The following is a 23,064-nucleotide window of genomic DNA, read 5'->3' as shown; positions in this document are numbered from 1 at the left end:
TGATAAGGAGACAACCTCTCATTGGTCATGCCATGGCCTTCCGAATATGACCCCTAGCCAGTTAGCCAGCCAGTTAGTCAGCCAGTTAGTCAGCCAGTTAGCCAGCCAGTTAGCCAGCCAGTTAGCCAGCCAGTTAGCCAGCCAGTTAGTTAGCCAGCCAGTTAGTCAGCCAGTTAGCCAGCCAGTTAGCCAGCCAGTTAGCCAGCCAGTTAGTTAGCCAGCCAGTTAGTCAGCCAGTTAGCCAGCCAGTTAGTTAGCCAGTTAGCCAGCCAGTTAGCCAGCCAGTTAGCCAGCCAGTTAGCCAGCCAGTTAGTTAGCCAGCCAGTTAGCCAGCCAGTTAGCCAGCCAGTTAGCCAGCCAGTTAGCCAGCCAGCCACTAAGTCAGTGGAGGGTTGTGTAGTGTGCTGTGTAAGCCCAACCCAGCCAATAGTAATCACAGTAATGCACTCTAGTACTGAGTCAGCTCAATGCTCTGACTACAGGACCAGGGCCAGAGTCAGGCTATAGCTAGCGGCTGGAGGACACTGCTGCTGGGTTGAGTGCAGCTGATTGCCTGTCTGCTGTATCAAATCAAATCAAATCAAATTTATTTATATAGCCCTTCGTACATCAGCTGATATTCTCAAAGTGCTGTACAGAAACCCAGCCTAAAACCCCAAACAGCAAGCAAAGCATGTGAAAGAAGCACGGTGGCTAGGAAAAACTCCCTAGGAAAAACTCCCTAGAAAGGCCAAAAACCTAGGAAGAAACCTAGAGAGGAACCAGGCTATGAGGGGTGGCCAGTCCTCTTCTGGCTGTGCAGGGTGGATATTATAACAGAACATGGTCAAAATGTTAAAATGTTAAAATGTTCATAAATGACCAGCATGGTCAAATAATAATAATCATAGTAGTTGTCGAGGGTGCAACAAGCACGTCCGGTGAACAGGTCAGGGTTCCATAGCCGCAGGCAGAACAGTTGAAACTGGAGCAGCAGCACGGCCAGGTGGACTGGGGACAGCAAGGAGTCATCATACCAGGTAGTCCTGAGGCATGGTCCTAGGGCTCAGGTCCTCCGAGAGAAAGACAGAAAGAGAGAAAGAGAGAATTAGAGAGAGCATATTTAAATTCACACAGGACACCGGATAAGACAAGAGAAATACTCCAGATGTAACAGACTGACCCTAGCCCCCGACACATAAACTACTGCAGCATAAATACTGGAGGCTGAGACAGGAGGGATCAGAAGACACTGTGGCCCCATCCGATGATACCCCGGACAGGGCCAAACAGGCAGGATATAACCCCACCCACTTTGCCAAAGCACAGCCCCCACACCACTAGAGGGATGTCTCCAACCACCAACTTACCGTCCTAAGACAAGGCCGAGTATAGCCCACAACGATCTCCGCCATGGCACAACCCAAGGGGGGGCGCCAACCCAGACAGGAAGACCACGTCAGTGACTCAACCCACTCAAGTGACGCACCCCTCCCATGGACGGCATGGAAGAACACCAGTAGGCCAGTGACTCAGCCCCTGTAAAAGGGTTAGAGGCAGAGAATCCCAGTGGAAAGAGGGGAACCGGCAAGGCAGAGACAGCAAGGGCGGTTCGTTGCTCCAGCCTTTCCGTTCACCTTCACACTCCTGGGCCAGACTATACTTAATCATAGGACCTACTGAAGAGATAAGTCTTCAGTAAAGACTTAAAGGTTGAGACTGAGTCTGCGTCTCTCACATTGGTAGGCAGACCATTCCATAAAAATGGAGCTCTATAGGAGAAAGCCCTACCTCCAGCCGTTTGCTTAGAAATTCTAGGGACAATTAGGAGGCCTGCGTCTTGTGACCGTAGCGTACGTGTAGGTATGTACGGCAGGACCAAATCGGAAAGATAGGTAGGAGCAAGCCCATGTAATGCTTTGTAGGTTAGCAGTAAAACCTTGAAATCAGCCCTTGCCTTAACAGGAAGCCAGTGTAGGGAGGCTAGCACTGGAGTAATATGATCAAATTTTTTGGTTCTAGTCAGGATTCTAGCAGCCGTATTTAGCACTAACTGAAGTTTATTTAGTGCTTTATCCGGGTAGCCGGAAAGTAGAGCATTGCAGTAGTCCAGCCTAGAAGTAACAAAAGCATGGATTAATTTTTCTGCGTCATTTTTGGACAGAAAATCTCTGATTTTTGCAATGTTACGTAGATGGAAAAAAGCTGACCTTGAAACAGTCTTGATATGTTCTTCAAAAGAGAGATCAGGGTCCAGAGTAACGCCGAGGTCCTTCACAGTTTTATTTGAGACGACTGTACAACCATCCAGATTAATTGTCAGATTCAACAGAAGATCTCTTTGTTTCTTGGGACCTAGAACAAGCATCTCTGTTTTGTCCGAGTTTAAAAGTTGAAAGTTTGCAGCCATCCACTTCTTTATGTCTGAAACACAGGCTTCTAGCGAGGGCAATTTTGGGGCTTCACCATGTTTCATTGAAATGTACAGCTGTGTGTCGTCCGCATAGCAGTGAAATTTAACATTATGTTTTCGAATGACATCCCCAAGAGGTAAAATATATAGTGAAAACAATAGTGGTCCTAAAACGGAACCTTGAGGAACACCGAAATTTACAATTGATTTGTCAGAGGACAAACCATTCACAGAGACAAACTGATATCTTTCCGACAGATAAGATCTAAACCAGTCCAGAACTTGTCCATGTAGACCAATTTGGGTTTCCAATCTCTCCAAAAGAATGTGGTGATCGATGGTATCAAAAGCGGCACTAAGATCTAGGAGCACGAGGACAGATGCAGAGCCTCGGTCTGACGTCATTAAAAGGTCATTTACCACCTTCACAAGTGCAGTCTCAGTGCTATGATGGGGTCTAAAACCAGACTGAAGCGTTTCGTATACATTGTTTGTCTTCAGGAAGGCAGTGAGTTGCTGTGCAACAGCTTTTTCTAAAATTTTTGAGAGGAATGGAAGATTCGATATAGGCCGATAGTTTTTTATAATTTCTGGATCAAGATTCGGCTTTTTCAAGAGAGGCTTTATTACTGCCACTTTTAGTGAGCTTGGTACACATCCGGTGGATAGAGAGCCGTTTATTATGTTCAACATAGGAGGGCCAAGCACAGGAAGCAGCTCTTTCAGTAGTTTAGTTGGAATAGGGTCCAGTATGCAGCTTGAGGGTTTGGAGGCCATGATTATTTTCATCATTGCGTCAAGAGATATAGTACTAAAACACTTTAGTATCTCCCTTGATCCTAGGTCCTGGCAGAGTTGTGCAGACTCAGGACAATGGAGCTTTGGAGGAATACCCAGATTTAAAGAGGAGTCTGTAATTTGCTTTCTAATGATCATGATCTTTTCCTCAAAGAAGTTCATACATTTATTACTGCTGAAGTGAAAGCCATCCTCCATTTGCGAAGGCTGCTTTTTAGTTAGCTTTGCGACAGTATCAAAAAGAAATTTCGGATTGTTCTTATTTTCCTCAATTAAGTTGGAAAAATAGGATGATCGAGCAGCAGTAAGGGCTCTTCGATACTGCACGGTACTGTCTTTCCAAGCTAGTCGGAAGACTTCCAGTTTGGTGTGGCGCCATTTCCGTTCCAATTTTCTGGAAGCTTGCTTCAGAGCTCGTGTATTTTCTGTATACCAGGGAGCTAGTTTCTTATGACAGATGTTTTCAGTTTTTAGGGGTGCATCTGCATCTAGGGTATTGCGCAAGGTTAAATTGAGTTCCTCGGTTAGGTGGTTAACTGATTTTTGTCCTCTGACGTCCTTGGGTAGGCAGAGGCAGTCTGGAAGGGCATCAAGGAATCTTTGGGTTGTCTGAGAATTTATAGCACGACTTTTAATGCTCCTTGGTTGGGGTCTGAGCAGATTATTTGTTGCAATTGCAAACGTAACAAAAAAATGGTGGTCCGATAGTCCAGGATTATGAGGAAAAACATTTAGATCCACATCATTTATTCCATGGGACAAAACTAGGTCCAGAGTATGACTGTGGCAGTGAGTAGGTCCAGAGACATGTTGGACAAAACCCACTGAGTCGATGATGGCTCCGAAAGCCTTTTGGAGTGGGTCTGTGGACTTTTCCATGTGAATGTTAAAGTCACCAAAAATTAGAATATTATCTGCTATGACTACAAGATCCTGCTATGACTACAAGATGCTGTACGTCACAGCTGTCAATTAGTCTGTCAGTCACTGGCCATCAGCCTACAGGCTGAGTTCCTTATGGACCCTGATGCCCTGCACCATACTCCCTCAGAGAGAGAGAGAGGCGCCAGGCAGCTCAGGTGGCTGCCCATTTCTTCCTTTCCACTAGGCATAGCTCCTCCTCCAGACTAGGGAGGGCGGTTGTTAGGGCAGAGTGAGGCTGGATGAGCTGCCTCTGAGGCGGAGTGATCAGGTTGCATCCCAAATGGCACCCTATGCTAAATATGGTGCACTACTTCTTGATCAGGACCCATAGTGCACTATGTAGGGAATAGGGTGCCATTTGCGAAGCAGGCCAAGGCTTTGAGGGCGGCTGTGCTGCTTCTGAGGTGGAGTGATCAGGGCTTTTGTCGGCTCCTGGATTTATGAGGCTAATGTGGAGGGAGGGGGCTGCAGATCACAGTTAGTGCTACTTCCTCTGTAGAGCTGCTGAACACAGTCTCTCTCCATCCCTCTGCTATACACACAGCTGTATTAAACAGTAGGGCTGCAGCTAGCTTCCTGTTTAGATTCAGTTACTTACAGTATTGTGCACCACAAAGTTAGTACCATAGAAAGAGAATTACTAATTAATTACTCTGTAACCACCCACTACCAACCCATTGACTTGAACGGGGATACCTGTTCTAGTGATTTTATTTTTATGGCTGGTACCCCATATAAGCAAGTGGTGTAGGTAGGTACACTCTTAGAAAAAAAGTGCTATCTAGAGCCTTACAGGGTTCTTTGCCTGTCCCCATAGGAGAACTGTTTGAGAACCGTTTTCCACAGAGGGTTCTACCAGGAACCAAAAATGGTTCGACCTGGAAGCAGAAAGGGTTCTCCTATGTGGGCGGCCGAAGAACACTTTTGGAATCCTTTTTTCTGAGAATGTAGATCATATGAACTTCAGATTCCTCATCATACTCACAGGCTGTCCAGTGAACTCAACATTATGTCCTCGATTGAATATGGTCCTACATACAATCCTAATATTCTCTCCCTCCTAAACACTTGCCCTAAGGCTACTGTATGTGTATGCAATATTATCAAATCATTCATATCCTCATCTGTATATTTACAGTGTTTCCTACAACATCTAGCAGGTCCAAGTATCCTTTTTTAATGATACTTGGCACGTCTCCTCTAGGGGTTGATCCATTCCATGACACCTTTCATTGTATTTCATTGCTGTAAGCCCACCACCACCACCACCATCCCCACCACTGCAGATATCTAACCCCCTCTCTCCTCTGTGTACAGGTTATGTGGGTATGCAACTTGTGCCGAAAACAACAAGAAATCCTAACCAAGTCGGGGGCGTGGTTCTACAGCGGCGCCGCAGGGCCACGGGGCGTGTCTGAGGGCCCCAGGGGTCGACGTCACGAGGAGGCCCCCCAGGAGAAGAAGGCCAAACTGCAGCAGGATCTCCTCTACCAGGGGCCCCTAGAGGACATATCAGCAGACAGAAGCAGACCTCTCGGACTCCCCAGACAAGGCCCCCTCAACAACGGCTCAGGGCTGAGGCTCTCAGGTCCAGGACAGGACATAGACAGGTGAGTCCAGTGTGTGTGTGTGTAAGGTTGTGTATGTTAAACACATTTGAACAATTCCCTCTGGGATTTGAGCTGGATTTAAAATTTTGATCATTATTGTGGAGGAAAACTGTCTGTTAAAAGTGAAACCTGTTAGAGGAGAGTGGGGGAAGTTGAGCCACCCCTTGTTTCTAGGAAACCATACACAAAATGAATAATGTGACCAAATATTTAGTATGAGGTCATCATTTCATAGATTCTGTGAAGGAAGAAACCACATGGAAAATTGATAAGGAAGTTAGGTAAGAAATTAATTAATTAATTAATGTAATTCATTTATTATGTTATAGGTATCATGATGCTTGTATCTAAACCAAAGAAGATAGTTTTATACATCAGTTGGGGTCTCTATAAGCTTCAATATGAGGTCCTAAACCTAGCATGAAAGTGCATCCTTGTAGCTGTGATGGATAATATTGTCAAAATGTTTGCCTTTTTGGGGTAAGTTGAACCAATGGCCACCATACACCATACAAATTATGATTACATTTAGTCAGTTTTATGCATAATATACATAGTATTTTTGCAATGTGTCATGCCTACAGTATGAACTCAGGAGTGCATTTTTATTGTTACAGAGCAGACATCCTCATGTCCTGTGTACACAAATGTAAAACAAGCAGGGGTTTAGCCCCCCCTTGAGGTTCTTGAGAGAGCAGCCAAGGAAGTGAGAGAAAGAAAGAAGTCCATTTGAGCAGCAGCAAGGGATGAACAAATAGACTGAATTACACATGGACAAAACAAACAAGAAAATGTACCTGTGCGAAACAGAGGCAATGATAGAGTAGCAGAAGCACACAAGGTCTTATCTGATGACATGGAGTCTGAGCTTGCTAAACATAGTAAACATCTTGAGGACCAGTTTCATGGGCTTAGTATCCTTGAATGCATAGAACCTGTCTATGAATTGGAACATCAAAACAACACCCCTGTCCTAGACCAACTGGTCAAGAAATGGAAGGGTAAGTTATATTGAACAGAGACATCTATATCTGAATGTAGACATATATGTTAAGATATAAAGTATATTCGGAAAAGTATTCAGACCCGTTGACTTCTTTCAGATTTTGTTCCGTTACAGCCTTATTATAAAATGGATTACATAAAAGAAAATCATCATCAACCTACACTCAAAATGACCAATCGGGGGAGAAGGAACTTGGTCAGGGAGGTAACCAACAACCCAATGGTCACTCTGACAGAGCTCTAGAGTTCCTCTGTGGAGATGGGAGAAACTTCCAGAAGGACAACCATGTCTGCAGCACTCCACCAATCAAGCCTTCATGGTAGAGTGGCCAGACGAAAGCCACTCCTCAATAAAAGGCACATGACAGCCCGCTTGGAGTTTGCCAAAAGGCACCTAAAGACTCTGACAATGAGAAACAAGATTCTCTGGCCTGAATTCCAAGTGTCACGTCTGGAGGAAACCTAACACCATCCCGACGGTGAAGCATGGTGGTGGCAGCATCATGGTGTGGAGAAGTTTTCGCTCAGGACCTCAGACTGGGGCGAAGGTTCACCTTCCAACAAAACAGCGACCCTAAACACACAGCCAAGACAATGCAGGAGTGGCTTCGGGACAAGTCTCTGAATGTCCTTGAGTGGCCCAGCCAGAGCCCGGACTTGAACCCGACTGAACATCTCTGTAGAGACCTGAAAATAGATGTGCAGCGATGCTCCCCATCCAACCTGACAGAGCTTGAGAGGATCTGCAGAGAATAATGCGAGAAACTCCCCAAATACAGGTCTGCCAAGTTTGTAGCGTCATACCCAAGAAGACTCGAGGCTGTAATCGCTGCCAAAGGTGCTTCAACAAAGCACTGAGTAAATGGTCTGAATACTTATGTAAATATGATATTTCCGTTTTTTTATTTTGATGTATTTGACAAAATTAAAAAAAAAACGTTTTTGCTTTGTCATTATGGAGTATTGTGTGTAGATTGATGAAACAATGAAACAATTTAATCCATTTTAGAATAAGGCTGTAACCTATCAAAATGTGGAAAAAGTCAAGGGGTCTAAATTACTTTATAATGCACTGTACAATATTCCATACCCCCATTCCATGAATTCAACTTTGACCTACCAGCACCATCCCTCACTGTCACAGGACACTATCACTCACTTATCCCAAGGTGGCTAAATTTACCTTGTCCCTATGCTCAATTGACCCCATACCCAGGGTAAGTTGTGCCAAGAGACCACTTTTTTTGGACAAGCTGTGTTTTCAAAACTGTTACGTTTAGTTCTAATTATTCCCAGGGATACACAACATCCTGAAATATATGGAGATATCTTTGCTAGAAAGAGTACTATATTTCCCTTGACATAGTGGTGCTAAATAAACAAAAAAAATGGCTCAACTTACCCGACTCTTGCCTATAGCAAGCTGTGTCATGTGGTTGGTTAGGTTGAAATGACTCTGGAGTTGTATTGGAGGGAGTGAGGGTCGGGGCCTGGGAAAAGTGTAGGGTAAATAAAAATCATAAAAGCTATGGCTCCTAGCAAATGACTTATTTTTTGAGAACGCTAGACAGTTTGATCATACAGATGTGTACGCATGAGGCCCATGATGCAGGAAAGACACATGGACACCGCTCCCTAAAATAAGTTCAGGATTGACACACCCAAACACACAGACACAGACAAGCACACACCCACACACTGGATGACTGGTGTCTTTCATCTTTCCCCTAAGTCAAACTCAGCTAGAGGGATTCCCTAGCTGGTGAACTGACTGATGATGACTATAATACTGCATTCACTGTGTCTTCCTTTGAAGCAGCAGAAACCAGACATGCTGAAGAAGCACTTGGCTGCAACTCATCACAATAACTAGATACACCTTTTGTCCTACTGTTCTCTAGGTATGTTTTAGCCAGGTACAGATAGTACAGGAAGATGTTGGGAAAGATGCACAGTCAATGCAGAGCTCTAGGTGGTCTGCCGGGCTGTATTATGTCACTGTTGTCACAAGGGAAAGTTGGAGACTGTACTGTGTTTCTTCCAGAAATGTCTGCACAAGAGATCTCTCTCGCGCAAAATAGATCTATGATCTCAATTGGGATCTACCTGTTTAAATAAAGAATAAGAAAATAGACCGACTGTTGGATTACGCTTCTATGCTGTGCTTGTGAATCCTTTTTCTCTGTACCTTGGCTTGCTTGCGTCATCACAGCTGATTTATTGTGATTCCATTTATCACCACACGGTGTCTCCTTCCTCTTTCCATAGTCCACTGACACAGAGAGAGAGGGAGAGAGACACCCTGCACACATTTTTCTAGTGTATCTCATACAGCAGAAATATGTTCCTCTAGTCCCCTCATTGTGTCATTCTGAGTCTGTACTCTGCAGTCCAGACCTGAGTTCAAATAGTACTTGTTTTCTATCAAATACTTTACAGTGGGGGAAAAAAGTATTTGATCCCCTGCTGATTTTGTACATTTTCCCACTGACAAAGAAATGATCAGTCTATAATTTTAATCGCAGGTTTATTTGAAGAGTGAGAGACAGAATAACAACAAAAATATCCAGAAAAACGCATGTCAGAAATGTTATAAATTGATTTGCATTTTAATGAGGGAAATAAGTATTTGACCCCCTCTCAATCAGAAAGATTTCTGGCTCCCAGGTGTCTTTTATACAGGTAACGAGCTGAGATTAGGAGCACAGTCTTAAAGGGAGTGCTCCTAACCGCAGCTTGTTACCTGTAAAAAAGACACCTGTCCACAGAAGCAATCAATCAATCAGATTCCAAACTCTCCACCATGGCCAAGACCAAAGAGCTCTCCAAGGATGTCAGGGACAAGATTGTAGACCTACACAAGGCTGGAATGGGCTACAAGACCATCGCCAAGCAGCTTGGTGAGAAGGTGACAACATTTGGTGCGATTATTCGCAAATGGAAGAAACACAAAAGAACTGTCAATCTCCCTCGGCCTGGGGCTCCATGCAAGATCTCACCTTGTGGAGTTGCAATGATCATGAGAACGGTGAGGAATCAGCCCAGAACTACACGGGAGGATCTTGTCAATGATCTCAAGGCAGCTGGGACCATAGTCACCAAGAAAACAATTGGTAACACACTACGCCGTGAAGAACTGAAATCCTGCAGCGCCCGCAAGGTCCCCCTGCTCAAGAATACATATACATGCCCCTCTGAAGTTTGCCAATGAACATCTGAATGACTCAGAGGACAACTGGTGAAAGTGTTGTGGTCAGATGAGACCAAAATGGAGCTCTTTGACATCAACTCAAATCGCCGTGTTTGGAGGAGGAGGAATGCTGCCTATGACCCCAGGAACACCATCTCCACCATCAAACATGGAGGTGGAAACATTATGCTTTGGGGGTGTTTTTCTGCTAAGGGGACAGGACAACTTCACCACATCAAAGGACGGGGCCATGCACCGTCAAATCTTGTGTGAGAACCTCCTTCCCTCAGCCAGGGCATTGAAAATGGGTCGTGGATGGGTATTCCAGCACGACAATGACCCAAAACACACGGCCAAGGCAACAAAGGAGTGGCTCAAGAAGAAGCACATTAAGGTCCTGGAGTGGCCTAGCCAGTCTCCAGACCTTAATCCCATAGAAAATCTGTGGAGGGAGCTGAAGGTTCGAGTTGTCAAACGTCAGCCTCGAAACCTTAATGACTTGGAGAAGATCTGCAAAGAGGAGTGGGACAAAATCCCTCCTGAGATGTGTGCAAACCTGGTGGCCAACTACAAGAAACGTCTGACCTCTGTGATTGCCAACAAGGGTTTTGCCACCAAGTACTAAGTCATGTTTTGCAGAGGGGTCAAATAATTATTTCCCTCATTAAAATGCAAATAATTTTATAACATTTTTGACATGTGTTTTTCTGGATTTTTTGGTTGTTATTCTGTCTCTCACTGTTCAAATAAACCTACCATTAAAATTATATAGACTGATCATTTCTTTGTCACTGGGTAAACGTACAAAATCAGCAGGGGATCAAATACTTTTTTCCCCCACTGTACTTGCGCTCGATCGAGCTTGACTGGTGCAAAAGAAACCAACAGAATAGTCCCAAACATGCAAAACCCCGCCCATCTGGAACTCTAGACAGGTTCAATCAAATGCTCAGTGTATTTGAAGGAAAACGAATGCTGTTTGAACCCAGGCAGGTCTGGACGGTATTTCCAACCGTTCCATAACCCAGGGGTCAGTCATGGTGAGCTGCCCTGGGAGTAACAGATGTCCTCTTCCTACTCTCTCTGCTATCCTGCAATTCTGCCTTTCTGCTCCTATCTGCTTCTCCCTGCTCCTCGCTGCTCCTACCTGCTCGTCTTGCTCCTCTCTGTTCTTCTCTGCTCCTCCCTACTCCTCTCTGCATCTCTCTGCTCCTCTTTTTTCCTCTCTGCTCCTCCCTCCTCTCTGCTCCTTTCTTTTCCTCTCTGCTCCTCCCTCCTCCTCTCTGTTCCTCTCTCTCTCTGCTCCTCTCTCCTCCTCTTTTCCTCCTTCCTCCTCTCTGCTTCTCCCTCTTCCTCTCTGCACCTCCCTCTTCCTCTATGCTCCTCTCTTCTCCTCTCTGCTTCTCCCTCTTCCTCTCTGCACCTCCCTCTTCCTCTATGCTCCTCTCTTCTCCTCTCTGCTTCTCCCTCTTCCTCTCTGCACCTCCCTCTTCCTCTCTGCTTCTCCCTCTTCCTCTCTGCACCTCCCTCTTCCTCTATGCTCATCTCTTCTCCTCTCTGCTTCTCCCTCTTCATCTCTGCACCTCCCTGTTCCTCTATGCTCCTCCCTCTCCCTGTTCCTCTCTGCTCATCTCTGTTCCTCTCTGCCCACTGGAACAGGCTTCCTGATGGGAAGAGAGGGATTGTGGGCCGTATGTCGTGTTGTCCGGTGCACTGTGGGCCCAGTGGGTGATTCACTCCACAGAGAGGCTTTCCACACACCACATACTGTACATGCAGCCACACACACACACACACACACACACACACACACACACACACACACACACACACACACACACACACAGGAGGTGTGTTTCACTCGACCCCATTCCTCCTCCGCGCCTGTTCCTCTGTCGACCTTGTAAAGGTGTACCTGATGGGCCGCGTCCCCCCTAGTCTAGCACTGGGACAAACAAGCCTTTACCGTACTGTAGCCACTGTGGGGTTAGAGACACAACTCATTAAGCCTGTGTCCCCTCCCTCCTATTACGACCTTGTGTTGGGCTCTTTTTACTCCCAGACACACAGTAAGGGAACGATTACTTTAGGAGAGAGAGAACAACTTTGACAATATTCTGCTCACTTGGCAGTTTCAAATGACTGTTGGTCACAAACATGAAGAAATGTGATGGTTTTCTGCTTCTGGTGAAAAATGGTGCAGTATAACGGGAATAGGGTGCCATTTAGGACATATTCAAACAGATATCGGAGTAGGACTCTGGGACCTGTCTAGCAGAGTATAATGTATTGAAACTGTTTTACCTTATAAGGTTTTAAAGGATCAATGTGTCGGAACTAACTAGCTGCTATGAAGAAATCTGCATTTTAACAATGAGCATTCTCACTATTTAACAGAATTCAGCTAAATAAAGTTGTGTCACCCCCCCCCCCACCACCACACACACACACACACACACACAGCATCTCACAGCCAACAAAGACAGCTAGTTAATTCTGAGGTTGTATTTGATTACCAGCTAGATCAGGCTGTAGCTCAGAGCTCACTGTGTTGTTTGGAGGCTCTCTCTCTCTATATATTCATTGACTTTATGGCTGAGAGGGGGAATGGTAGCAGTGAATGATTCTGGCTTTGGCAGCACTGAGTTCAGTGGCGACACAAAACCGGAAATGGCCTGTCTGAGAACTCAAGGGATAATGGTGATGATGTATAAAATAGAACTCCCACTGCATAATCACCAAAAAACACTTTCATTAATCTAAAGAACGTGTAAATGAACTCAATCTATTCCACTGAAAGAGAAAGGGGAAAAAACCCAGATGACAGCCTGTTTATAAGGTGAAATAACTTGAGAAAGGGTCTAATTTATCCTGGTCTCGGAGGAGTCATTGAAATGAACACACAGATACACAACCTCCAGGACGACAAGGTCGTCAGGGTGTGGAGACACTGATGAAACAACAATAATTAGGCTGGGATTAGAATATAATTACCTACTTGTGTTTCTCAAGGTTTCCCATGTTTATCCACCCAGCCCCAACCCTGGCTCAGCCTCAACCCTAGTCCCACCTAGCCCCAACCCTGGCTCAGCCTCAACCCTAGTCCCACCTAGCCCCAACCCTGGCTCAGCCTCAACCCTAGTCCCACCTAGCCCCAACCCTGGCTCAGCCTCAACCCTAGTCCCACCTAGCCCCAACCCTGGCTCAGCCTAAACCCTAGTCCCACCTAGCCCCAACCCTGGCTCAGCCTAAACCCTAGTCCCACCTAGCCCCAACCCTGGCTCAGCCTCAACCCTAGTCCCACCTAGCCCCAACCCTGGCTCAGCCTCAACCCTAGCCCCACCTAGCCCCAACCCTGGCTCAGACTCAACCCTAGTCCCACCTAGCCCCAACCCTGGCTCAGCCTCAACCCTAGCCCCACCTAGCCCCAACCCTGGCTCAGCCTCAACCCTAGTCCCAGCTGAGTCCCATCCCCAACCCTATACCCCAGCCTCAGCCCCCAGCCCCAACCGAGTTCAGCACATTAGTATTGTATTAGTTAGCAGGACAAGAGAAACACAGCAAGCCAACATGAGTTTAAATCCAGCCCATTACTTGTTACATTGGTGTCATGAAGTGAGATGGGTGTTTCCCACCCAAGCTAGTGGAGGTACCTGCAGAGATGCATTACGGTGTGCCTCAACCTGTTTACCAAGTCACCAATAAATCTGGATGCTTTCGGGGTTATGGTTTAAGCAACCTAATATTATATTAAATCCACCTCTTATTCATCAAATGAACCTCTGTGTAAATGACAGAATAACTGTATGCTTAGTGTTTATGCTGATCGTTATATAAACCATTGATCAGAGAGAAGTGCAAATCCCATCTAGGCATCTTTAGGACAGAATAGAATTCTTAAGCAATAAGGCATGAGGGGGTGTGGTATATGGCCAGGGGGTGTGGTATATATGCACAACGCAATGCGGAGTGCCTGGATACAGCCCTTAGCCATGGTATATTGACAATATACCACAAACCCCAGAGGTGCCTTATTGCTATTATAACTGGTTACCAATGTAATTAGAGCAGTAAAAAGAAATGTTTTGTCATACCCGTGGTACATGGTCTGATATACTACGGCTGTCAGCCAATCAGCATTCAGGGCTCGAACCACCCAGTTTCTATAATTTAATATAACTTTCGTATACAGACGCTGTGCATCCATCCATCCATGCTGGCCTTCACTCACACCTGCCATTTCTGTCTAGCCACTTATCTTCTGTGTTAAATGGCCCTTTGCTTAATGTCTGTAAGTCCCGTATGAGCGTGCTGGAGTTAGTAGACAACCTCCCCTGTCCTCCCACTGAGGATCATCCAGTCTGATTTGTGAGTAAACTCTGTCAGGCCCATTTGATTGGATTCCCTTTGTCCACCTTTTCTTTCTCTTCCCTTTCTCAGACTCTCTCCCCCTCTCCCCTCCCCTCTCCCAGAGGAAGTAGAATGCCTTGTCCTCCTCCCTTATTACTTATGAGAGCTGATGGTTGGCAGTCATATATGGCAAAAGCACTGACGACAGCATCTCTGCGCGCCCATGTATTGTATCTGCGTGCGCGGTCCAGAGTATGAGACAGAGAAGGATACAGCAAGCGTGTGCGTGAACGAATGCTTGTGTGTTGTGTGTGTAGTTGTATGCGTGCTCTAATAGGCAGAGAGAAAGATGAGTTGAGTATGAGGCTGCCCCCGATGCACCGGTAAGTGAAGCTTGCTTTGCTGGAAGATGCCTCGCTGCTGCTTTTTTACCTCACCTCCACTGCAAAGAGATCCTGCTACAGCCCGCTATATTTTGTCGGGTTAAGTTCGGAGCATTATGACTGTACATTCCAGCCTCGACTGCTTTTCATTTAAGGACTCTTTCTACCAAGATCAGGAGAAATATGGAACTTGATTGGCGTCTTCGCGTTTAATGCGTCCCTGGAGATAGACAGACGCGGGTCCGGACGGAGAGCGAGGCAGCGCAGGTGGATGTATTGTGTTTGAGGAAAAGGGCCATACTGAGGATAAAAGACACGAAGGAAAAGGGAGGAAAATGCAGTTTGATACATTGCGTCAATTTTGTAGCTCCGTTCTATCCCATTTTAATGAGGCTTTTACGCCGCCTCAGAACATTCTGCAGACGGAGCTATTCGAGCAGGCGTTGAGCAACATCGGGTGAGTGATTTCTTTGTAAGAATGTATGATTTATGATGGGCTTCCCCCGTTGGTATGTCAAAGGACCATTCGAAGAGAGGGGGTTTCGCTTATTGATCCATCCGCAGCAGGCTATGCGAAGACGTCGCCTTCCTTCCTTCCTTCCGGGGAGTTGCAGTTGATATTCCTCCTCACAGAGAGAGAGAGAGAGAGAGAGAGAGAGAGAGAGGGGTGTGTTGGATGGAACGGTCGTGAAACAATACGGCTAAAATGTGATAATGCCGAGATGTGTGTGTGTTTCTGTCTCGGTGTACCGCTGCTGCCGCATGTGTGTGCTGTCGTCATAGGCTGCTGTGCCTGCTTGCGCGGATAACATTACGGTATGTCGTAATATTGCTCCAGCCTCGAATCATTGGAGTCATTTGTGACCCTCTTTTTCATACGCTATGCTATGGTAATTACCTCCATTCCTAACCCACACCAATACTGGATTCTTTCCCATGGCCATGTCAGCATTTTTGTATTATCCTACAGTAACTGTGATTCTTGCTAAACACTGAAGATAATTCATGTAATTTACATATCATACATACTATTTTTTGCTAAATAATCTTGGAAATTGATCATAAAAACTGCCCAACCACTACACACTTATGCAATATGGAGGAATTACTGTAAATGTAATAAAATGTGTGTGTGATGTACAGCAGAGAATGGGATGTAGTCTAGGGAAAGAGAAAGCGCAGCAGGCATTTTGTAGCCCAGAAACAAGCCTATAGATACAACATGCATCACATGTCTCTAGGGATTGTGGGTCTTTCCCTCATGTTCTTTTTTCTTATCTCTCCCTCAGAAATAATTCACAATGTGGCCTCGCTAGCTCTCTGCCCACTCACATTACATATACCCAACAGCACCACTCTCACTCAGCCACAGAGGTGTGGTTTACACAGACAGCTGCCTATATGTGTTCCTACACTAGCCTATTATCATCATCGTCATCATCACGTTTTACCGATTTACATTTGATACTATTTAAAGGGATGCTTCAGGATTTTGGCAATGAGGCCCTTTATCTACTTCCCCAGAGTCAGATGAACACGTGGATACCATTATGATAAGGGGCCTCATTGCCAAAATCCCGAAGTATCCCTTTAAGCCTATAAGGAGGATATGAGGATACGATGGTAGCCTAACTAACCCATATCGATCCAGACACATCAGTGGAGAGACAGGAAAGACTGGAGGACAGGCATTGCCCTGTCAGCATACTGTACTGTATATTGAAGGACCAACTAAATCATGACCACTTGATACAAGATCAAGAGACTGTCACTGTTCCTCAATGCCCATATTCATAAAGAGTCTCAGAGAAGGAGTGCTGGTCCCCGCTGTCCATATAATCTCATTCCATATGATCTAAAAGGCAAAACTCATTCTAGATCAGCACCCAGAGGATCTCAGAGATTGAACGAGGGCCATTGTCTACCTTATGATTCACGGTGTAGAATTTGTCCAGTGATTTCTAGTAACCCATTAGGCACAGACATCAATTCAACGTCAAGTTTTAATTGACATTTTGTTGAGTTGTCAACTAATGTGAATTCAACGGGAAATAAACAAAACATTTCACCATGTCATTGGATTTAGGCAAATCCAATCAGTTTACAACATTGATTCAACATCATTACATTGCATTTTGAGAGACTACTGTAGTGGGACTGACTGCAGGGTACTGATGACAACCACTGACCAGTCACAGCAGACTCTCTCTCTCTCTCTCTCTCTCGCTCTCTCTCTCTCTCTCTGTCTCTACATGCTGTCTGCTGGCTCTCTACATGCTGTCTGCTGGCTCACTAATGGGTTCTGCATTGAGATCCATCTCTATGTGTTATGCATGTGTATGTCAGTAGAGGTTCTAATGGGGTCCACAATCTGTTGTTAGAAGTCCTGAATGAATGCTTCTGCGCCATGGCGTGGTGTGGGGTCGCTCCTCTCCTCCTCTCTGCTGTGGGCTGTATCAACCCATTGGCTTGACAGATTCCAGGAAACGCTTGCCTCCGACCAAAAGCAACACATGCAGCTGATGTCAAGCCTGATCACTGCATAATAGAGGTTGTGCAGCATTATTGGAATTGAATAAGTTGATTCAATACAACCCCCCCCCCACACTACCAGTTTGTTTATTATCAGTTTATTGTCATGTGTCTGATCACATGAAGCCATGGACCGTGTCAGAACTACACAGTCTAGTCAGCATGGCCTGCTCTTCACTGTGCTCTCAGTCACTCAGTTAGTCATCGACCTCAATCATCATTTTACTTTCTCCCTCCTTTCCACCAGTTATGGGGGTGCCATGGTAATTATGTTTGATCAATAGTAGCTCCTAGTGCTTTTTGAGGTCAGCTGTTTTTTTTAAATATCACGGTTTTCAGTCATTTTTAAAAACATTAAATACAGTGGCCAAAAGTTGAGAATGACACAAATATTAATTTTCACAAAGTCTGCTGTCTCAGTTTGTATGAATGCAATTTGCATATACTCCAGAATGTTATGAAGAGTGATCAGATGAATTGCAATTAATTGCAAAGTCCCTCTTTGCCATGCAAATGAACTGAATCCCCCAAAAACATTTCCACTGCATTTCAGCCCTGCCACAAAAGGACCAGTTGACATCATGTCAGCGATTCTCTCGTTAACACAGGTGTGAGTGTTGACGAGGACAAGGCTGGAGATCACTCTGTCATGCTGATTGAGTTCGAATAACAGACTGGAAGCTTCAAAAGGAGGGTGGTGCTTGGAATCATTGTTCTTCCTTTGTCAATCATGGTTACCTGCAAGGAAACACGTGCCGTCATCATTGATTTGCACAAAAAGGGCTTCACAGGCAAGGATATTGCTGCCAGTAAGATTGCACCTAAATCAACCATTTATCGGATCATCAAGAACTTCAAGGAGAGCGGTTCAATTGTTGTGAAGAAGGCTTCAGGGCAGCCAAGAAAGTCCAGCAAGCGCCAGGACCGTCTCCTAAAGTTGATTCAGCTGCGGGATCGGGGCACCACCAGTACAGAGCTTGCTCAGGAATGGCAGCAGGCAGGTGTGAGTGCATCTGCACGCACAGTGAGGCGAAGACTTTTGGAGGATGGTATCAAGAAGGGCAGCAAAGAAGCCACTTCTCTCCAGAAAAAACATCAGAGACAGACTAATATTCTGCAAAAGGTACAGGGATTGGACTGCTGAGGACTGGGGTAAAGTCATTTTCTCTGATGAATCCCCTTTCTGATTGTTTGGGGCATCCGGAAAAAAGCTTGTCCGGAGAAGACAAGGTGAACGCTACCATCAGTCCTGTGTCACGCCAACAGTAAAGCATCCTGAGACCATTCATGTGTGGGGTTGCTTCTCAGCCAAGGGAGTGGGCTCACTCACAGTTTTGCCTAAGAACACAGCCATGAATAAAGAATGGTACCAACACATCCTCCGAGAGCAACTTCTCCCAACCATCCAGGAACAGTTTGGTGACGAACAATGCCTTTTCCAGCATGATGGAGCACCTTGCCATAAGGCAAAAGTCATAACTAAGTGGCTCGGGGAACAAAACATCGATATTTTGGGTCCATGGCCAGGAAACTCCCCAGACCTTAATCCCATTGAGAACTTGTGGTCAATCCTCAAGAGGCGGGTGGACAAACAACAACCCACAAATTCTGACAAACTCCAAGCATTGATTATGCAAGAATGGGCTGCCATCAGTCAGGATGTGGCCCAGAAGTTAATTGACAGCATGCCAGGGCGGATTGCAGAGGTCTTGAAAAAGAAGGGGCAACACTGCAAATATTGACTCTTTGCATCAACTTCATGTAATTGTCAATAAAAGCCTTTGACACTTATGAAATGCTTGTAATTATACTTCAGCATTCGTAACATCTGACAAAAATATCTGAAGACACTGAAGCAGCAAACTTTGTGGAAATTAATATTTGTGTCATTCTCAAAACTTTTGGCCACGACTGTACACTATGCATTATGAGGGTTGAATGCTGTAAAAACACAGAATAAAACAATTTAAGAAAGTCCCATGATGGTAGTCACTGCCCATTACTGCTTATCACTTATTAACCATAATTTATTCACATTTACCATACTTTAATAAAATATTTCAGTTGTTGTGTATATTACATTTGTTTTATTTGATAACTTTATTATTTCATTCCAAGTCATCATCTCATCTCTATAGAGCTGCTGCCTATGCTGTCTGCCAAAATCACTATTTTAGTAGTTCTTCAAAGTAAATAAAGCATACTTTTATGACTGCTGAATACCAACTATCAATCACTAAGATCATGTATTTTCAGGTAGAGATACCTCACCAAGCAGCTGCTCTATCCCTCTCGATCGCGCATTCTTCTTTCTTTTAGGTAGCAGGCGTAAAAGAAACATACTTGACACGTAGGTACGATTATGGTCATTGTAGTTAATTACCAGGTTTTCTGCACTAAACTATGTAGAATATTGGCTTGTTGGAAACTACAACTCCCTACTACATCGCACAGTTCGGGGTTGATCTGATTTATCTCAGAAACTGTGTAATGTGCGCATTGAGGGCATGGAAAAAAACAAATGAAATGGAATTCAAATAATTGAACCAATGTTGGTCAATTAGTTGTTTAAAACCCCAAAATAACCGAAATGTCGGGTAATCGCTCAGTACTAATCAATAGAGGGGATGAGGTGTCCCCTATTGTTAATCCTGGTGTTAGTGTGGTCTGGTCTGGAACCAGGGAAGCCCTCCCCTCTCTCGCTCTCACTCTCACTCTGTCTCTCTCTCTCTCGCTCTCACTCTCACTCTGTCTCTCTCTCTCTCGCTCTCACTCTCTCTCTCTCTCTCTCGCTCTCACTCTCTCTCTCTCTCTCTCTCTCGCTCTCACTCTCTCTCTCTCTCTCTCTCTCTCTCTCTCACGGTCTCTCTCTCTTTCTCTCTCTCTCGCTCTCGCTCTCACTCTCACTCTGTCTCTCTTTCTCTCACGCTCTCACTCTCTCTCTCTCTCTCTCTCTCTCGCTCTCACTCTCACTCTGTCTCTCTCTCTCTCTCTCTCTCTCTCTCTCTCTCTCTCACTCACTCACTCACTCACTCACTCACTCACTCACTCACTCACTCACTCACTCACTCACTCACTCACTCACTCACTCACTCACTCACTCACTCACTCACACTCTCTCTCTCACTCTCTCTCTCTCTGTCTCTCTCTCTCACTGTCTCTCTCTCTTCTTCTGCTTCTTCTAGCAGGAGGTTAGTGGAGTGAAGTGGTGGGTGGGTGGATGGAGGGGAATACACAGTGTGTGGATCAGGGGATTGGGGTTGAGTCTAGAGAGGTTGACATAATGAGGATGAGGAGGAGGAAGATAAGAAGAGGAGGATGAAAAGGCAGAATATAAAATAAGAAGAGTAGGTGAGGAGGCAGAAGATAAGAGAGGAGCGGAGGAGGCTGAGATACACAGGCATCAGTCATCACAGTGACAAAGATAGAAAAGAGATAGACAGGCTGCAGCTTGTGAGACTTTGTGATCAGCAAGTTTCCTTTGTACCCTATTCCCTACATAATGCACTACGTATAAGGGCCCTATCCAAAAGTAGTGAACTAATACAGTATAGGAAATAGGGTGTAAGCATACTAGAGACCAGAGTGAGAATCCATATGCTCTCCTCTCACAGATAGGTCTATCTTAGCATCAGGGTTCTGAGGCTTGAGGGAGGAAGATGGCTGGAGTGGTGGTTGGCTCAGTGGCTAGATTAGCATCAGGCTAATGTCCCAGGCTCAAGGCTTGTTGCTGGTTGCTACTGCTGAGAGAGAGAGAGGTACAGTGCATTCGGAAAGTATTCAGACCCCTTGACTTTTTCCACATTTTGTTACGTTACAGCCGTATTCTATAATTGATTCAATTGTTTTTTCCCCCCCAGAAATATGACATTTACATAAGTATTCAGACCCTTTACTCAGTGCTTTGTTGAAGCACCTTTGGTAGCAATTACACCCTCGAGTCTTCTTGGGATTGACGCTACATGCTTGGCACACCTGTATTTGGGGAGTTTCTCCCATTATTCTCTGCGATATCCTCTCAAGCTCTGTCAGGTTGGATGGGGAGTGTCGCTGCACAGCTATTTTCAGAGAAAAAGGTTCAGGGTTCCAGCCCAGACCCTGGCTGGGCCACTCAAGGAAATTCAGAGACTTGTCCCGAAAGTCACTCCTGCGTTGTCTTGGCTGTGTGATTAGGGTTGTTGTCCTGTTGGAAGATGAACCTTCGCCCCAGTTTGAGGTCCAGAGCACTCTGGAGCAGGTTTTCATCAAGGATCTTTGCTCCATTCATCTTTCCCTTTATCCTGACTAGTCTCCCAGTCCCTTCCGCTGAAAAACATCCCCACAGCATGATGCTGCCACCACCATGCTTCACCGTAGTAATGGTGCCAGGTTTCCTACAGACGTGACGCTTGGCATTCAGGCCAGAGTTCAATCTTGGTTTTATCAGACAAGGGAATCTTGTTTTTAATGTTCTGAGTGTTCTCTAGGTGCCTTTTGGCAAACTCCAAGCGGGCTGTCATGTGCCTTTCACTGAGGAGTGGCTTTCATCTGGCCACTCTACCATAAAAGCCAGATTGGTGGAGGGCTGCAGAGATGGTTGTCCTTCTGGAAGGTTCTCCCATCTTCAGAGAGGAACTCTGGAGCTCTGTCAGAGTGACCATTGGGTTGTTGGTCACCTCTCTGACCAAGGCCCTTCTCCCCCTATTGCTCAGTTTGGCCGGGCGGCCAGCTCTAGGAAGGGTCTTGGTGGTTCCAAACTTCTTCCATTTCAGAATGATGGAGGCCACTGTGTTCTTGGGGACCTTCAATGCTGCAGACATTTTTTGGTACCCCAGATCTGTGCCTCGACACAAGCCTGTCTCTGAGCTCTACGGACAGTTCCTTCGACCTCATGGCTTGGTTTTTGCTCTGACATGTACTGTCAACTGTGGGAATTTATATAGACAGGTGTGTGAGCCTCCAAATGTCCAATCAATTGAATTTACCACAGGTGGACTCCAAGTTGTAGAAACACCTCAAGGATGATCAATTGAAGCAGGATGCACCTGAGCTCAATTTTGAGTCTTATAGCAAGTGGTCTGAATACTTATGTAAATAAGGTATTTCTGTTTTTTATTTTGAATAAATTAGCAAACATTTCTAAAAACCTGTTTTCACTTTGTTATGATGGGGTATTGTGTGTAGATTGATGAGGATGTTTTTATTTAATCAATTTTAGAATAAGGCTGTAACGTAACAAAATGTAGGAAAAGGGAAGGGGTCTGAATACTTTCTGAATGCACTGTAGATGGAGAGAGAGGTGGAGAGAGAGAGAGAGAGAGAGAGAGAGAGAGGTGGAGAGACTCCCATAGGCACAACAACAAGGGTTTTAAAGCAACAACAGGTTAAATTGCCATTTGTAGGATAGCAGTGCTCGGGTAGGGTACATATGATGTCATCATGTCAGGAACGCACACAACACAAACAAAAATACCTATAGTGCTGCTACACCTAGAAACGGCCATTGTCCTCGAGGAAAGCGAAGCACACAGAGGCGTCGTGGAGCGAACAGGGAGCACAACAAGAGATAGAGGACAGTCTCCAAATGTGACAGGGACATCTGGGCTCTTTCATGCTCACACAGTGACACTGATTCTCTCAAAAGGACCGTGTGTGTGTGTGTGTGTGTGTGTGTGTGTGTGTGTGTGTGTGTGCGTGTGCGTGTGTGCGTGCATCAGCTTTATTATGGCCAGGAATAGTAACGTTTCAGTGAAGCCCAGCATGGGGGCTTTTCAGACCTTCTTTAGTGGATGTGTACTGTATGAACATCCATCTCCTCCACTGCCTGAGGTCCCAAACTCTGTCTCATCCGGCTGATGGGACTGTCATGAAAAGAGGGTGGCTGAGTGCCATTCAAAGTGG

The 23,064-nt window shown here is 45.4% G+C and overlaps 1 protein-coding gene across 22 annotated transcripts in view; it reads left to right on the top strand.

The window, feature by feature from the left end:
- Window positions 1–23,064, top strand: part of LOC106579570 (regulating synaptic membrane exocytosis protein 2) — a 225,281-nt gene that overhangs the window by 53,613 nt on the left and 148,604 nt on the right. For 14 of the 22 annotated variants that reach the window (XM_045701986.1, XM_045701962.1, XM_045701952.1 and 11 more), the window contains exon 5: window positions 5,432–5,724. In XM_045701986.1, coding sequence (XP_045557942.1) covers window positions 5,432–5,724 — 293 coding nt within the window. Of the gene's footprint in view, window positions 1–5,431; window positions 5,725–14,156; window positions 15,110–23,064 lie in introns of those variants that run through there. The other 8 variants (XM_045702008.1, XM_045702050.1, XM_045702006.1 and 5 more) reach the window with 3 other exon arrangements.

Source organism: Salmo salar, chromosome ssa02 (assembly GCF_905237065.1).
Source record: "Salmo salar chromosome ssa02, Ssal_v3.1, whole genome shotgun sequence".
NCBI lineage: Eukaryota > Metazoa > Chordata > Actinopteri > Salmoniformes > Salmonidae > Salmo > Salmo salar.
Note: the sequence above shows the minus strand (reverse complement) of the source record. Positions and strands in the feature narration are given on the sequence as shown.